The sequence below is a fragment of the Neurospora hispaniola genome, assembly GCF_033458365.1.
Source record: "Neurospora hispaniola strain FGSC 10403 chromosome Unknown B0T23scaffold_4, whole genome shotgun sequence".
Taxonomy (NCBI): Eukaryota; Fungi; Ascomycota; class Sordariomycetes; order Sordariales; family Sordariaceae; genus Neurospora; species Neurospora hispaniola.
Window position 1 is genome coordinate 683350 of NW_026944409.1, and position 13916 is coordinate 697265.

Consider the following 13916-nt stretch of genomic DNA (forward strand, 5'->3'; position numbering starts at 1 on the left):
TGGCTCTAATACCTTGAGTAGACGTTAAAATCCCAAGTCCCTTCTCTTGTGCTTGGGGTATCTGCAACACGAGACAGTGTTGTTCTTCGTTTTGGATAATCACGTTCCATGTTAACATTTGCCTACATGGATCCCTCACATGACACCTCTCGGTACACAATCGGCTGAATCGCCCAAGTAGGCATCAAAACCAGGCCCCATGATGTTACGACCCAATAAAAGATCACTTATGTAAGCAGTGAGGTAGACCAATGAGGCGGCACTCACTGAAGGATCAGTATGTAAAGAAGGTGTTGAACCATACGGAAGGGAGTGATCACGGTGAACGACATTGTGGTGGTGAAAGTCTTGATTTATTGAAGAGAAAGCAAGAAAGAAAAAGGAGGAGGATGAAATCCGACTTATATATAGGGTAGCCATGTGTGGATCGTATCCACTAATGCCAAGGGAATGCCAAGAACTGGTGATGGCTTCAACAAAAGGCCTTCCCAGGCCTTCTGTCTACTGGGCTCTTCAGCTAGCAACCAGCTGACACAATCAACCAGTACCTTTTGGCTACCTCCATCCGTTACTACTCTTTGTTCCCAGCGATATACTCCTGTGCTTGTAACGGTCCGTCACACGTTGCTTGCTCATCAATTTGCACACTAGTATTCTGGGATCTGCTGCTGCACCCAAAGTTTTCCTCAACCCTCACCTTGACTCTTTCACCGTTAACATGACCGGAATCCCGACGGGTAATCTTGCTGGAGGACCCGCTGGAGCTGGACGGCCAGAGACCCTGGCCCCGGCACTGATGCCATGACCGGCATTGTGGATGACGACGGCAACCGAGTCAAGGCCGCCGAGCCGGCTCACTCCACCATAAAGAGCACCATCAAGCTCAACGCCCCCCCCAAAGTTCGATGGCACCAAGTAGACCCACAAGTTCAATCTGGACGACAAGTACAACCGCCAGATTCAGACAGAATTCTATGCGACTACATAATCAGCATCAACACACCCGCAGGACGAGGCTCATCAAAGAAGACACCACCATGGAAACTCATTGCCAAGCATCATTACCATGTTATCCTCCAGTCTTAATCCCCTAGCAGAGACGCCTTGTAACCGTTTCCCTCATTACCCATAACCTACGCACCGATACCGGCCAGTTCACTCTTGTGCTTCCCCGCAACCGGATAAACGGTACCCTCGTCTGTCCGTAAACTATTCCCTTGTGGTGTACGTACGATCTTTGCCTTGGTGTTTTCAACTTCCTTAAATCGTCTAGTAGATCATATCGGATGAGGATCTTACATACGATCATCGTCAAACGGGGTATTCGGCATCCTTCGGCGCGCCCTCGCTAGGTTGATTTGCAGGAACGTGCCAGCTAGTCCTGATTGAGAAGGTTGATGCTACCCCTGACTGTGAATGTAGCATGGCACTTTTAGCATTTCCACCACTGGCACCTCCACAAATGGCTCCTCGGCTACCCTTGCATGATCTTTTAGCAGCGTCGCATAGTGATCATCTTGTAGATTTGCCAAGAGAGTAAGGTGTCTTTCGACAGAACAGATTACATATCGATAAGGAGGACGTGCCAGCTAGTCCTAATTGAGAAGGTTGATTTGATGCTACCCCTGACTGTGAATAGCATCACACTTTCCTCTTCGCGACCTTCAGAAACGGCTTCCTCGTCCCAGCGCTTTGAGACCCTCGGGCTAGGATACTTGGGGATGCTTGTGGAGGTTGTGGTAGTAATCGGTCGAGACTCCTACAATAGGGTATGTTTCGCCGGACTGGGAGAGATCGATATCGGGGTAGGAAGGGGGGGATGGTCGAGTTTGTCGTGCCCCGTAGGATACCTACTTATACTCATGTATTCCCCCCTATGACCTCTTCCCCTAGACAGGCTATCCAGACATCTTTGAATCAATTTCAGTCTCGACACACAAAACCATGATCTCCAACGTCCTCACCGTTGCCACTCTGGCCGGCGCAGCCATGGCTGCTTGCCCACTCTCTGTCCAGATTGTCGGCGCAGACCATCATGTCGCCCAAGTCTCCGTCACCAACACCGGAGCCGAGCCCATCACAGTCTTCAAGGGCAACACGGTGCTCAGTGAACACGCTACCAAGGATCTCGTCGTAACTGATGCCTGTAAGCAAAGCCCCCGTTCCCCCTCCCCTTAGCATTGTCCCAACGCATCATGGCTGACATGTCCATAAGCCGGCAAGGCACTTCCCTTCGAGGGCGCCTACGTCAACTACAAGCGTAGCGGCGTCTCTCCCGACATGTTCCAGACCCTCCAGCCCGGCGAGTCCGTCACGGCGTCCGTCAACGCCGCCAGGACCTACAGGCTCTCGGGCGTCAAGAGCGCCAACATCTCGGCCCTCCAGGGTTTCAAGTACGTCACGGGAACGACCGCGCCCGACTCGCTCAAGGACCTCTCCTTCTGCGAGGCCAGCTCGGACTCGTACACCATCACGCCCGACCAGAGCAAAGCCGCCGAGTAAGCCCACCCACCCGCCTGTCAGCCACTCATGAAGCCCCGTCCCCGGCTAACATATTCCTCCTACTCCCCAAAAGTGACCACATCTCCAAGCGCCTAGCAGGAGCTCCCGCCTCCCGCATCGCCAGGCGCTCCGTTACCTACCACTCCTGCTCCACCGCGCAGACCAACTCACTCAAGACCAGTGTCTCGGACGCCATCTCCATGGCCGGCGCGGCCTACACGGCCGCCGGCTCGGCGGCGTACTACTTCACCACCTGGTTCCGGTCCACCTCGCAGGAGTCCAAGGTGCGCTCCATCTACAACGACGTCAAGAACGTCCAGACCACCTCGCCCGCCATCTCCTGCGCCGACACCTACCGCGGCTGCTCCGACGGCAGCGCCCTGCTGTACACGATCCCCAGCGCCAACACCATCGTCCCCTGCCCCAACAACGGCTTCTGGGGCTTCCCCGAGTTCGCCAGTACCTGCGCCGACGACGACTATGACAGGGCTGGCAGCATCCTGCACGAGATGACGCACCTGTACGGCACGGATGACTATGCGTACGGCCAGACGGCTGCGAAGCAGCTCTCGGCTGCGCAGGCAGCGGCGAATGCTGATAGTTATGAGATCTATGCTGGGAGTGTGCGTCTTGGTGGGTGCAGCTCTTAGAGGAGGATCAAAATGGGTGGCGGGCACAATGTGACAGATCTGGTGACAATTTTCCATGACGATCATGATAATCTATGACCATGGCTCCAATAGGTACTCGGCGTGGTTTGATGATGTAGTACGAGATATGTAGACGAATATGAAGTGCTTCCTCTGAGTCGTCCGAATGTTGTGCGGTAGCCAGTCCCTCACCGTCGATTCGTTCGTTCAGTCTCGATGAATCGCATGATTTGCATCGATGACAAGGAAGTGAGTGTTGCAGCTGAACCTACCAAGCAAGATAGGTAGTTGATGATGTCGAAGTGATATTCAAAGTATAGCCCCACCCAGGAAAGCAATCCCGGTCACGAGTTGCTGCAGTGGACCACCATGTCATTCAAGACTTGCCCATAGAGGCGAACATACCTAGCGTTCGGGAGGCTTTGAGCGGACAGGTGCCGTAAGGGGTTGCCCTCTTATATCTTCCAGCCTTATGGGAGCTCGAAAGAGACGGAGAGAGGCATAAGAATAGACGGGGAGAGACCGAAAAGAGGCTTTCGTAGCGTTATAAACTCTGGTTATTGTTAGTGATTAGGTACAAACGAAGACTAGTTTGAGGCTAATTAGTGCTCCAACCGAGAGCCGTCCCCGAGATGGTTACGGGTTATTATTGAGGATGGTAAGTCGCGGGAGAAGGTACCTCTAAGCAGATGGGCCTTCCAGCGCACGCGGAGGACCCGGATGTTGAAGAAGAAAGACTAAAGGGGGAGTGCGTAGGTAGGCTTTGGCTACGTAGAGGTAATCTTCCAAGGACATGGAGACAGAACTTGGCCGCGGATGCGGTCAGTTAGAACATGCAGAAGTCTTTGATGCGGAGGCGGAAGGGGCGCGGCATGGTCTCAAGGCCGCTGTGGCGCTCTTTCCGGAGGCGCAGGCCCGGCTCTCCATCTATTCACCACAAAATTGGTTGCGCCTTGGTATCCACCCTACCGTCTCCCATCGATGCCACTGCATCCAATGATACATAGGTAGCAAACAGCTGTTGAGGCAGGCTCCGGATGCCACCCGAATGCTGCATCATGCATGCATCATGCCGTCAATATCATGAGCATGCCTCAGCAGGCCTCCACGCCAAGAGGTGGGGATGCCAAACAAGGTCGGCCCAGAACTGGCAGGTCTGAGAGCAATCGAAAAGATGGGTATATGAGGGGTAGGAGGCCTCGTTGGATTGATGTTGCTCCTTCGACGACAAGATTCACTTGGGGGAGACCGCCCGTCCTTTCACCAGTTGCTCTGGGAGCACCAATCCCTCCTCCCCCTTCGGTACCTTAGGCACCCCATCCGCAAATCTGCCCAACCTTTGATCGGAAACAACGAAACCAACAAGACTGACCAAAACGAGTAGTTCGACATACATGTTTGGGCCCTGGACAGGTGTCTGGATTGCGATGATACAGATCGAAGGATAAGACGAAGGAGGAAAGCACTGGACGCAGACTACAGAGTCAATATTACCTCTACACATGAAGGGATAAAAGCCCAAAGATCGGCAAACGCAACGGATTTCTTGTTTTTTTCTTGTTGAGGAGAGATGGAGGTAGCGGATGGAGATTGAGGGAAGATGTGTATTTACGAGGTTCAGATCGTCAGTGCTTGGTCTTGCCATCATTTGTTGACATCTGGACCCTCCAAGTGGATGTCTTTGGTGGGGTAGATAGCAATGCAATGGAAGAAGAGCTTTTCACTTATTTATCACCTGCGGTTTCGGCGTCTCGCCGTCGTTTGCTCTAGCATCCCGTCCTCTATTAGCTCTCTATGGAATCTCGACTTCGCATGTTGAGATATGAACTACGAACTAGGTAAGTGGTGATCTCTTCTCCCAACACCTGGCACAAGATACCTTCCAGGCGTGGACATTCAGTTCAGATGACTGCACACCATTTCGACCGGTTTCTCCACACATTCCAAACAGATTCTGACCTCCTTCTTGATTCTCTCCAACTTCTCTTGGACAGCTTCAGAATCCAGTTCTCGGTTTCCGCACAGACAGTCAGGACACATCCTCTCGTGCTTGTTGACTGTCTCTATCCCTAACGCAAGATCAATGGGCGGGTAGTTGTCCCCGGAGGGTCTGACTCTGCCAGACCCGAACCGTTTGTAAAGCTGTTGGTAATCATCAATGGAGTGCCAAGGGTGATGACACGCAGGGGTGGGCTTGCCATCAGCGTCATTTTCCTGTCCAAGGATGTAGATGAGTTCGAGAAGATTGGAACGGAGGCGAGCAGTACGTTCGATGAGAAGGACTGAACAGTTTCAAGTAAGTTAGTATTGCCAAGTCCACACCACCACTTAGAGAAAAGTACATACTCCAAAACTTCTTGAGCATCGCCTGTTCCAATAGTCTATCCTCCAAAAACCAAGTAAAGCTTTCCTGGTGTCTCATCGCCAACTCAACAGTCAACTTCGCAAAAGCTGACTTGTTCCTGAACAGCCACGCAGCAGCCACCAAGTCCATGATTTCTTTTGACGCCATTCTAGGCCTGAAGACAGGATCACTGTTGTCATTCATACTGCCTAAGTCAACAGGTTCAGGTTCAGGACCCAAAGCCATACAATCGACTATGCTTTTCGCGAACCATGCTTCGCTTGCTAACCTTAATGCTCTATGAAGGTCGTATTTATCGGCAAGGAGCGCTATATGCAGTAGCTCTCTGGGCTTGGGAACATCAGTTACTAAGTCATTACGAAGATGTAAAACGCAGAGAATCGTCTTCATAGCATCGGGGTCCATGTTGTCATCCGGGATAGGGAGGACGACCTCCTTTGGCGGGATTGAGGGCTGGGGCCATACGTCTAATGGGTGGCTGAGTAGTCGATTCCGCTGCTGACGCTCAGGTTCAGGTGGGAATAGCAAAGTTGAGAGCTTCTCAGACGCGGAACGGATGATGGTGTCGTTGACGAGTAGGCGGATGAGAGGTTGGGAATGGGGTTGGTGTGACTCAGGCGGAGAGGATGGGTCGTCTTCGTTGCTGACGTTGATGGTGATGATTACGTTTCCGTCGGGAGAGAGGTTGATGAGTGGAATATCACTGGTATTGGTTAGAGCGTTGGAAACGGAAGGGGGGGAGGGCATTAGGGCACCCTGTGAGGGGTTTGTGTATTCCATCGTTGCGTGGTGGATAGAGAAGTTGGCTTAGTGGCTGGGTGATGGAGCTGGGTCTGTCTTATATGACAGACGTATATAGGAAACGAGAAGTTACAAGAAGCATCGAAGGCTGGCCAGGGAGAAAGGGCATTTTAGAGAAAGCATAGCAGATGAAAAGGAATTTCAAGAATTGCCGACAAAGCTCTGACCGGGAAACTTCAGATACAGTCTTTGAGAGCCGGTCACAAAGGATGTCACTTTGAAGGCAACCGGGAAGCAATTCACTGAGGATGAAGTGGGAATGAGTACTGTGAGAAAGGAAGCCAGTTTCATATGTGGAATCAACGTTACTGGCATTAAATAAGAAGGTTTAGTCGTGGTAGTTGATGAATGAAAGACCTCCAAATGTTCAAAGTGCATGAATGGTTTCCCTCAAAAAGCAATATCCACCTTCGTAGACTGCACAGATTTCCTAGGGATTCTCCTCTTCCAAACTGGAAGGCATGACCAGAACCACACTCCTTCTCCGTCGTCCTCTTTGCACCTGTTCCGTCAACTTCTCTGTCAGCATGTGGGTCCGGCCCACAACCAGTCTGTAGGGAGCGTGACTGCCCTAGTAGGTACTCAGGACAGTGACGTCCAGAGGTACCTGATACAAGCCATTGCCTTTTCTTGAAATTTTTTTATAATAGAACCTGAAGTCAGTGGTAAACAGAGTTCTCAACCGAATGAGAGCCCTCGTCCATCAGCACGCACTCAACACAGATCTTTGCCTCCCTCTTAAACTTCTCCAGCTCCTCCTTGACAGCCGCCGGACCCAAGTCCCTCTCACCCATGCAATCACACTCCTCCGCCACACTAGCCGCCTCCTGCTCAGCCAGCAGCTCGGCCGCTCCAAGCAACTCGCTCAGCGGAACAGCAGCAACCCAGCCGTACTCGTCATAGACGCTTGCCCACGAGCTATTGACCTCCGCCCTTCCCCCACAACCGCAACCGTCATCTTGGGCCCTCGAGCGAACGAGGTCAACAACCCGCTTATGCAAACGAGCCGCGCGCTCCCCGATAAGGCCTAGAAAAGCAGATCAAAAAGAGTTAGCTTTCATTGAACCCAACATAAATGACTCAGAGATATGTGACTTACACCAAAACTTCAGAGGCAGCGCCCTCTGCACGACCCCATCCCTCTCGCAGAACCGAAAGTAGCTTCCGGCCCTACCCTCATGCTTGACCATCAAGTCCAAGCCAAGCTCCGCAAACAGTCTTCTCTGTCCCAGCTGCCAAGCAGCAGCGACCAACCAGACCATCTCCTGGGCCGTTCCGTTCGCCTTGACCTTGTCAACAGCCGCCTCGAACCAGCGAGGCCACGGCACAAACCAGTTGTCCTGCAACTTGTACTTCTTAATAGCCACCGCGAGGTGGAGAAACTCCGTCACACTCTGGCCAGGCGCAGGGTCAGCGGGGGTCGCCGGGCAGATGAATCGGCCGGGAAAAGCGAGGGCGTAAATGATTGCTTTCATGGCGAAAGCGTCGTCATCAGGGAGAGCGATCTCCCGGGGAAGCGGGGAAGCAAAGCGAGAACCGGGGCGTCTTCTGGGGCTACGTCATGAACAAGGTCCAAGGCTACTTCTTTCGGAACATTGAACGCAAGACTGCCCCTGTTAGGAGCACTTCGCCGCCGCCAGCTTATGCGGCTGTTGATAGTCGCAACTTCTCTACCTACCATTAAGGAATGAGCTCACTCGAAGAAATGTCTGACGGAGGACCGCTTCCCAAACGACAGGGACGACGTAAGGGGCAGGTTCGTTGCCGACGTATCGATCTCTACGCTTTGTCTCGATGAAAAACAGCCTGGCTGCTTCGAGCACCCAAAGACCACAATCCCAAGTGACCTGCTGCTTGGGGAACATATGCGTTAGGCGAGTGTATTGCACCCTCTCCTGTTTTCCCTCGGTGTTCCTGTACACTCCGTTGTCGCCACTGAATCTTGAAAGCGCGGCGTGTATCTGCTCCGTCCTCTCTGAAGAAAAGTCTGAATCGTACAAATGCCAAACGCGGTCCATTTGGTCGACAATGGCCAGTGAGAAATGATTGCTCGCCCAAACTGCTGGCAAACACCACCATCTTGTCTTAGCCAAGAAATCCTTGAGCTCCAAGGATATAAAGCGAAGGTGTTGATGGTCGGCAGTGGTCTCATGACAGTTTTTTTCTTTATTCAGCGACAATACTTCCCTACTGTTACGCGTTGGTGATTTATTTCAAAGAGGAAAGGGAAAAGATAACAAGCTGGGGAACGCATGGCGGGGCATGGAAGGAGAATACACGCTGTACATCCAGGTTGTTTTGGGTGTTGTGTTACGCGGAAGAAAATGCTATCTATGCGCGGAACAGTTTCGAATAGGGTGTGGAAGTCATTATTATCGAAGATTGCTAGTAGACTTTTCCAGAACTAGCTCATATCCATGGCGTGGGGCGCCAGGAGTTCCGCAAAGACGGACGAGGCTTCACGGAGACCCGTCACGTCCACGGGGATCTCTTCTTGGGCGGGGCCCACGAGGAAAACGAGGGCACCGCTTGATGCATCCTCAGATGAAATCGAGCCGCGAGACTCGGCGGGAGAGTTGGGAGGCTGGGAGGGGAGGTTGGTGTTATCCATCTTGGATAATGTTGGGAGAGAAGTTTGGGGTGGGGTGATATATAGAGGTAGGGGTTTTGGATGAGTGGATGATTCTTTTGTCTGTGGTGTTGGAAGTTGTGATCGAAACCCGAGAGGTGTAGTCAAGTTTGGAGAAACTGCTGTCAAAATCAAAAGGTGTATAGATTGTAGTGAAGCTGTGAAACTTGGAGCTGTCTTTGACCATCGAAGAAAAAAGAATCTCAGCTCAACTTTAGCTGACGAGAAAAAAGATCGAAGAGAGAGAAAGAGGAGAGAGAAGGGCATTTATATTTGAACTTCCAATCTCGCTAAGTCGATGTCCCTATTGTGAAGCTGTACAATAACCGAGTCCATCTATTGACTTGACATTGAAAATCAGACACGTATTTAGTGTACTGCTCATGGATTCATGAATAGGTGTGGGATCACCAACGAGAGCAAGCGGTTGAATCCGATTGATTGAGTGCTATGGAGAAGAAGAGAGAGAGAGAGAGAGACTGGCGGAGTCTGGAAGGCTAGATGTGGTGCGGTCTGGGCAGGGCACAGAGTGGGGACTGTGCCCAGTGAATGCCCGGGACCCACCAACAATAGGACATTTATAGTCTAGTGACCATGGAAACTAGAACAGATGGAAACAGGGCTGTAACTGAACCAGATGTCCATCGTCACAGGGAGGATTAAATTGACTCAACAATACGAAGAAATGCACGTATTCTACTCTAGAACTAGAAGAGTTATTGGCCAAACTCTGAGACAGGGTGTAAGAAATCTATCATCTGATCTTCTCTATCACATTTGTTTCAAAAGCTGTCAGCCATTACTGACTGCCCTGGAGAGGCAGAATAGAAGCTGGACTCGCCGCACTGTCTCTTTTGCTCCACGCACAGCGTTTTTGCATGTATGTGCACCACCCCGTCCGACCAATGTTGAACCTTGCACCACCCATGGATCAAGTGCTGGTGAGTTTCTTTAGTTGTTACGTAGGTACGTATGTGACTTTGATAACATTCAAACTACCTCATAAGGTCATAATATTTTTTTCGTGGTTGCAAAAAAAAATATAAAAAAAATGAATAGCTTTGAATCGGGTCATTACCTAGGCTCGGACGTCGATGGTTTTACTAGTATTTCGGGTCTAGAAAGAGGTACCTCTAACCTCAAACAAAAGCAGCAACACTGAAGTATATCTGGTAACAGTATATTAGTGAGAGTTCTACAATTAAATGGCATTTAGAGGTAGTTAAGTTATGGTCTGCAAAGAATGTAGAGGCTGGTGCGCGTACTTAACGGGTGATGCATGGAGCAAAAAGGGGTCGTGTAAGCCATGCGGTGGGTTGTTCATCTCCTCGCACTCTCGTCAATACGGACTAGCGACTGAGCGTTCTGTTGAAGGACGTTGTTACTAGGGGTGTTGGTGCCCTTTCAGTAGATTCCCATTTTCATATTGATAGGCCAAGGGGAGGCAGTTCTTTTATAGATCAAGTTTCCTAAGATGTTTGCCTCCATGAGCCATTCATTGGCAGTGTTGATGTGAACTAGTAACCAAAGACTGGACTCATTGCTAGGTTTAGTACTACTGACAATCATGTCTATACCATGTAGGTAGATTAGCATACCATTTGAGCAAGATGACAGGGGTAGTAGATGCATCGATCCCAAAGACTTCCCAAGAAAATGACTCTATGTGAATGTAGTGAGCGTTGGTATGGGTACAGCAAAGTAATGGTGCTAGGTTTTGATCCATCATTCAAAAAGCTTTTAATCAGGAACTCTGGGTTGCTTTCATGGGTCTCCGCAACAGTTGTCGATTTGTCATCCTTTTTGGGGTGTCCAAACAGCGCGTACAAAATTGCCGCCTTTTGTCTCGGGGATACCACTTACCAGTTGCCTAGGTAGATGGAGCCGGGCATAGACAGACAAACCCTTTAATCATAATGAACGCTCAACGGGTTGTGCCAGGTTCTGTCAACAAAAGGCCACAATCAGCGGGACAAAGTGGTGGAAGGATACCGGGGACATGCGGACTAAGTCGCATCAATCTATCTTTGAGCTGGGGGACAAGGTCACCGTGAGTTTGCAATATCCCATAACCTGTTGCTTCAGTCAGCTTCTTCTTTGGATCATAACAGGGCCATGCGGTATGTCAGGCTGATGTTGTTCAGACTTCGGTGGGTAAGTTGACGGAGGGTTAGTGGAACAAGTGCACCACGACTTCGAAAGCCAGCGACCACACAACTAGGGCTTCAAGTAACCAGCATATGTATTCAGTCACTAGCCAACATACCTATACAATGAACACCGTAGTCACTGCACGTGACGGCTTCTTGTATTTCTGCAGAGGCCCCTCAGCGGGTTAGAAGGAAAGGGACAACATGAATGGCAAGGGCAAACGGGGACGAAAAAGTGGCATTCGTGGAGGATCACTAAGTTATCATGAGACTGCTGATCTATGAAAATATCTGTACGGATCCATTCAGTTCGTCCACTTTTGTCAAGACCTTCGTCTTTGTGGTGGTTCCTTACGCTCACCCGCGGTTACCACCCAGAGCGTCCAAGCCTACAACGCAACTGCCTTTTGAAGTCCTTGCCATTTGGTACAACGGCGGTCTGGACAAAATTCCTGATATTGAGCAAAATAACCGACGGAAAGAGCGAATGATGCAAGATACCACCCTCTCTCCACATGCATGCCCGCAACCCGACGCATGTTTGATTCCGTTAAACAAATCTGTTCCTGTAATGCAAGAGGCTAATCCCAACATATCCTGTAAAGCAGAAGCTCCAAGACGCCACGCTATAACCCTCCCGTCATGCAATCATGCATTCGCTTATGCTTCTCCATGTAATGGTCCTCCAAGCAACCGACTCAAGCAATGCGGCCTAGGCGTCTCAACTCAACATGTAGCCAAGCGAGCTGCAGGAGCTTGCCACTTCCCCAACAAACAGCAAAGTGCCCAGCCCACCCAGTCCCTCAAATGGACTGCCAATAAGGACCATACGGCTTCCCCAACCTCATCGGCCAACAAAAAACTCTCTCCTCCGGCTCCGTTCTCTTGACTCTCGGATACACCACATCCCTCAACTCACTCTCCTTCTCACTGTCCGGCGGGATCGGGTCCCCGTTCTCATCCCACCTGCGCGGCTCCCACCAATCCTCATACCCCTCCCACTCCACCTGAAAGCTCGTCACCAACTTCTTCTTGCCCCTCTGATCCGGCATTCCGCCCCACGGACACTTCGGGTCCTTCACGCCCACCGTCAAATCCGTATACCGAAACATTCTCTCGGCCGCCAACGCCGTCTCGCGATTTCCGCACAACAAGACAATGTACCGCATCCCAGCAACACTTGCCTCAATCTCATACGTCGCCCTGCCGTCCAAAATGGGAGCCTCCTGCCATGCGCTCCAGCTGAAGTATCGATGGCCCATGCGCTTGCGGAACCAAGCCCTGATGGCGTCGGGACCCTCGATGCGCTCGAGCCAGCCCATGGCGTAGCAGAAGCCGGAGGAGACAGGGCCGATGACAACCATGTCCCAGGACTCGGTGGTCTCGGACGCGGGGAGACGCAGGTGGTGGTGGTGGTCGCGGAGCAAAAAGTCGGGCAGGTCGAGGGGGGCTAAGCGAGGGTAGGCAGGACGAATGAGGGGGCTGGTGAGACAGGCATAGGGGTCGGCGGCGGCGGCGGCGAGGGCGAGGCCGATGCGCCGTGGGACGCCGATGCCGTTGGAGGCGATGAAGGCGATGGAGTCCGGGGGTGATCCTGGTGAGGGTTGTTAGTCTTGTTTAATGTTCTATTTATTTTTTACTGCGTTCAGCGACAGTGGGAGAGAGGGGTGAGTTGGAGTTTCTTACTTTTTCCCTTCTTGTCAAGATCTTCTTCGTTGGCTTGGTAAGGACACAACTGCATGCCCGTAGGCTCAGCCATGAGGGTTGCGTGCGGATCGACCCATCCCGGCCACAACACGTGGTTGGGAATGGGGTTGTTGTACTGGTACATTGCAGCAACTTCTTGTGGTCAAAGAAGGTCAAGTGACGATGCCAATAGTTGATGGTTGGCTAAGTTTGTGAAATGGTTCAACCTTGCTCTGAGATAAATTCTTGGTCGAATTCCAAGTTGATCAAGAGAACGTAGTTGCTGTGGTAACTCGGACAGGCCACGGTAATGGAAGATTAAGAACGGTAGTTAGGTTTTTCCGGGACATCTAGTTTGTCCACCTTGCGCACGGTGTGTATTATCGTCAGAACTTTCAACTGGAGAGCGAATAAGAAGAGAATGTTAGATGGGAGATCCATTCTGGGACGGATGAAACACATCTCACGCTGCGCCAAGGAGGTGTTTGACAGCTGTTGAACGAGAACCCTAACGGGTACCTGGTTTTAGGGCTGAACGTGACTAACGTAAGGCTGCACGATGTATCAAAGTTGGGACGAACATGTCATAAGAGGAGCAGTGAGTGGGGATAGCAAGTAGGCAGCAGGAAAAGTATCAGGTTACGAACACCAAAACTCCGATAACCGGAGTGACGACAGCTCCAACCGGTGTGGGTGAGTATTGCGGCAAGGAGAGACTGCAAGCGATGATGTGACGTCGAGAGGCATGACTAACCCATGCAAAGCTGGAAATGATTAGAGAAAGCGGTGAAACCTATTCAGAATAGCGCGAATAACAAAGAATGGAAGCAAGCTACTTCCCAATGGTTGTGGTAATTCAGTCTCGACACATGACATGGATCAAAAGCTGGAATACTCTGTCGCATAGCCTCATAACACACGCAAGACACTAGACAATTTCACCACATTACGCGTTAGATGACGGACTAAAATAATAGACATTGGACAGTAAATGCGCAAAAACGGTATCATAGGCAACAATCAGGCAATTATTTGTGCCTAAGGTCGTGTATTAACCGAGTGTCCACCAGGTATAAGTGTAAACAATGGACGAAAGACAGATCAAAAAAGAGAGGAGTGGTCTGTGCGCCGCC

The 13916-nt window shown here is 51.0% G+C and overlaps 4 protein-coding genes across 4 annotated transcripts; 1 reads left to right on the top strand and 3 right to left on the bottom strand.

Annotated features, from left to right (window-relative positions):
• Positions 1 to 1584: 1584 nt before the first annotated feature.
• Positions 1585 to 3355, top strand: B0T23DRAFT_135843 (uncharacterized protein). The gene is made up of 3 exons (XM_062832272.1): positions 1585 to 2146; positions 2216 to 2498; positions 2576 to 3355. The coding sequence occupies exons 1-3, from the start codon at positions 1945 to 1947 to the stop codon at positions 3150 to 3152; spliced, it is 1062 nt and encodes a 353-aa protein (XP_062692638.1). The 5' UTR covers positions 1585 to 1944; the 3' UTR covers positions 3153 to 3355.
• Positions 3356 to 5048: 1693 nt separating this feature from the next.
• B0T23DRAFT_441654 (uncharacterized protein) lies at positions 5049 to 6425 on the bottom strand (the record flags this gene model as incomplete). Its single annotated transcript, XM_062840785.1, has 3 exons — positions 5877 to 6425; positions 5499 to 5705; positions 5049 to 5434 (listed from the first exon to the last, which is right to left on the bottom strand). The coding sequence occupies exons 1-3, from the start codon at positions 6295 to 6297 to the stop codon at positions 5049 to 5051; spliced, it is 1014 nt and encodes a 337-aa protein (XP_062692639.1). The 5' UTR covers positions 6298 to 6425.
• Positions 6426 to 6977: 552 nt separating this feature from the next.
• Positions 6978 to 8929, bottom strand: B0T23DRAFT_404284 (uncharacterized protein; the record flags this gene model as incomplete). Its single annotated transcript, XM_062838881.1, has 3 exons — positions 6978 to 7345; positions 7418 to 7872; positions 8724 to 8929. The coding sequence occupies 3 exons, from the start codon at positions 8927 to 8929 to the stop codon at positions 6978 to 6980; spliced, it is 1029 nt and encodes a 342-aa protein (XP_062692640.1).
• A 2971-nt stretch (positions 8930 to 11900) lies between these two features.
• On the bottom strand, positions 11901 to 13034 carry B0T23DRAFT_412318 (uncharacterized protein; the record flags this gene model as incomplete). Its single annotated transcript, XM_062839481.1, has 2 exons — positions 12784 to 13034; positions 11901 to 12691 (listed from the first exon to the last, which is right to left on the bottom strand). The coding sequence occupies exons 1-2, from the start codon at positions 12926 to 12928 to the stop codon at positions 11901 to 11903; spliced, it is 936 nt and encodes a 311-aa protein (XP_062692641.1). The 5' UTR covers positions 12929 to 13034.
• Positions 13035 to 13916: the final 882 nt, after the last annotated feature.

Excerpts from the sequence above, each read along its gene's own strand:
- B0T23DRAFT_135843 (XM_062832272.1), top strand. The coding sequence starts at position 1,945 with ATGATCTCCAACGTCCTCACCGTTGCCACTCTGGCCGGCGCAGCCATG. Across the intron at positions 2,147-2,215 it reads TCTCGTCGTAACTGATGCCT|CCGGCAAGGCACTTCCCTTC; the intron begins GTAAGCAAAGCC and ends CATGTCCATAAG. Across the intron at positions 2,499-2,575 it reads GACCAGAGCAAAGCCGCCGA|TGACCACATCTCCAAGCGCC; the intron begins GTAAGCCCACCC and ends ACTCCCCAAAAG.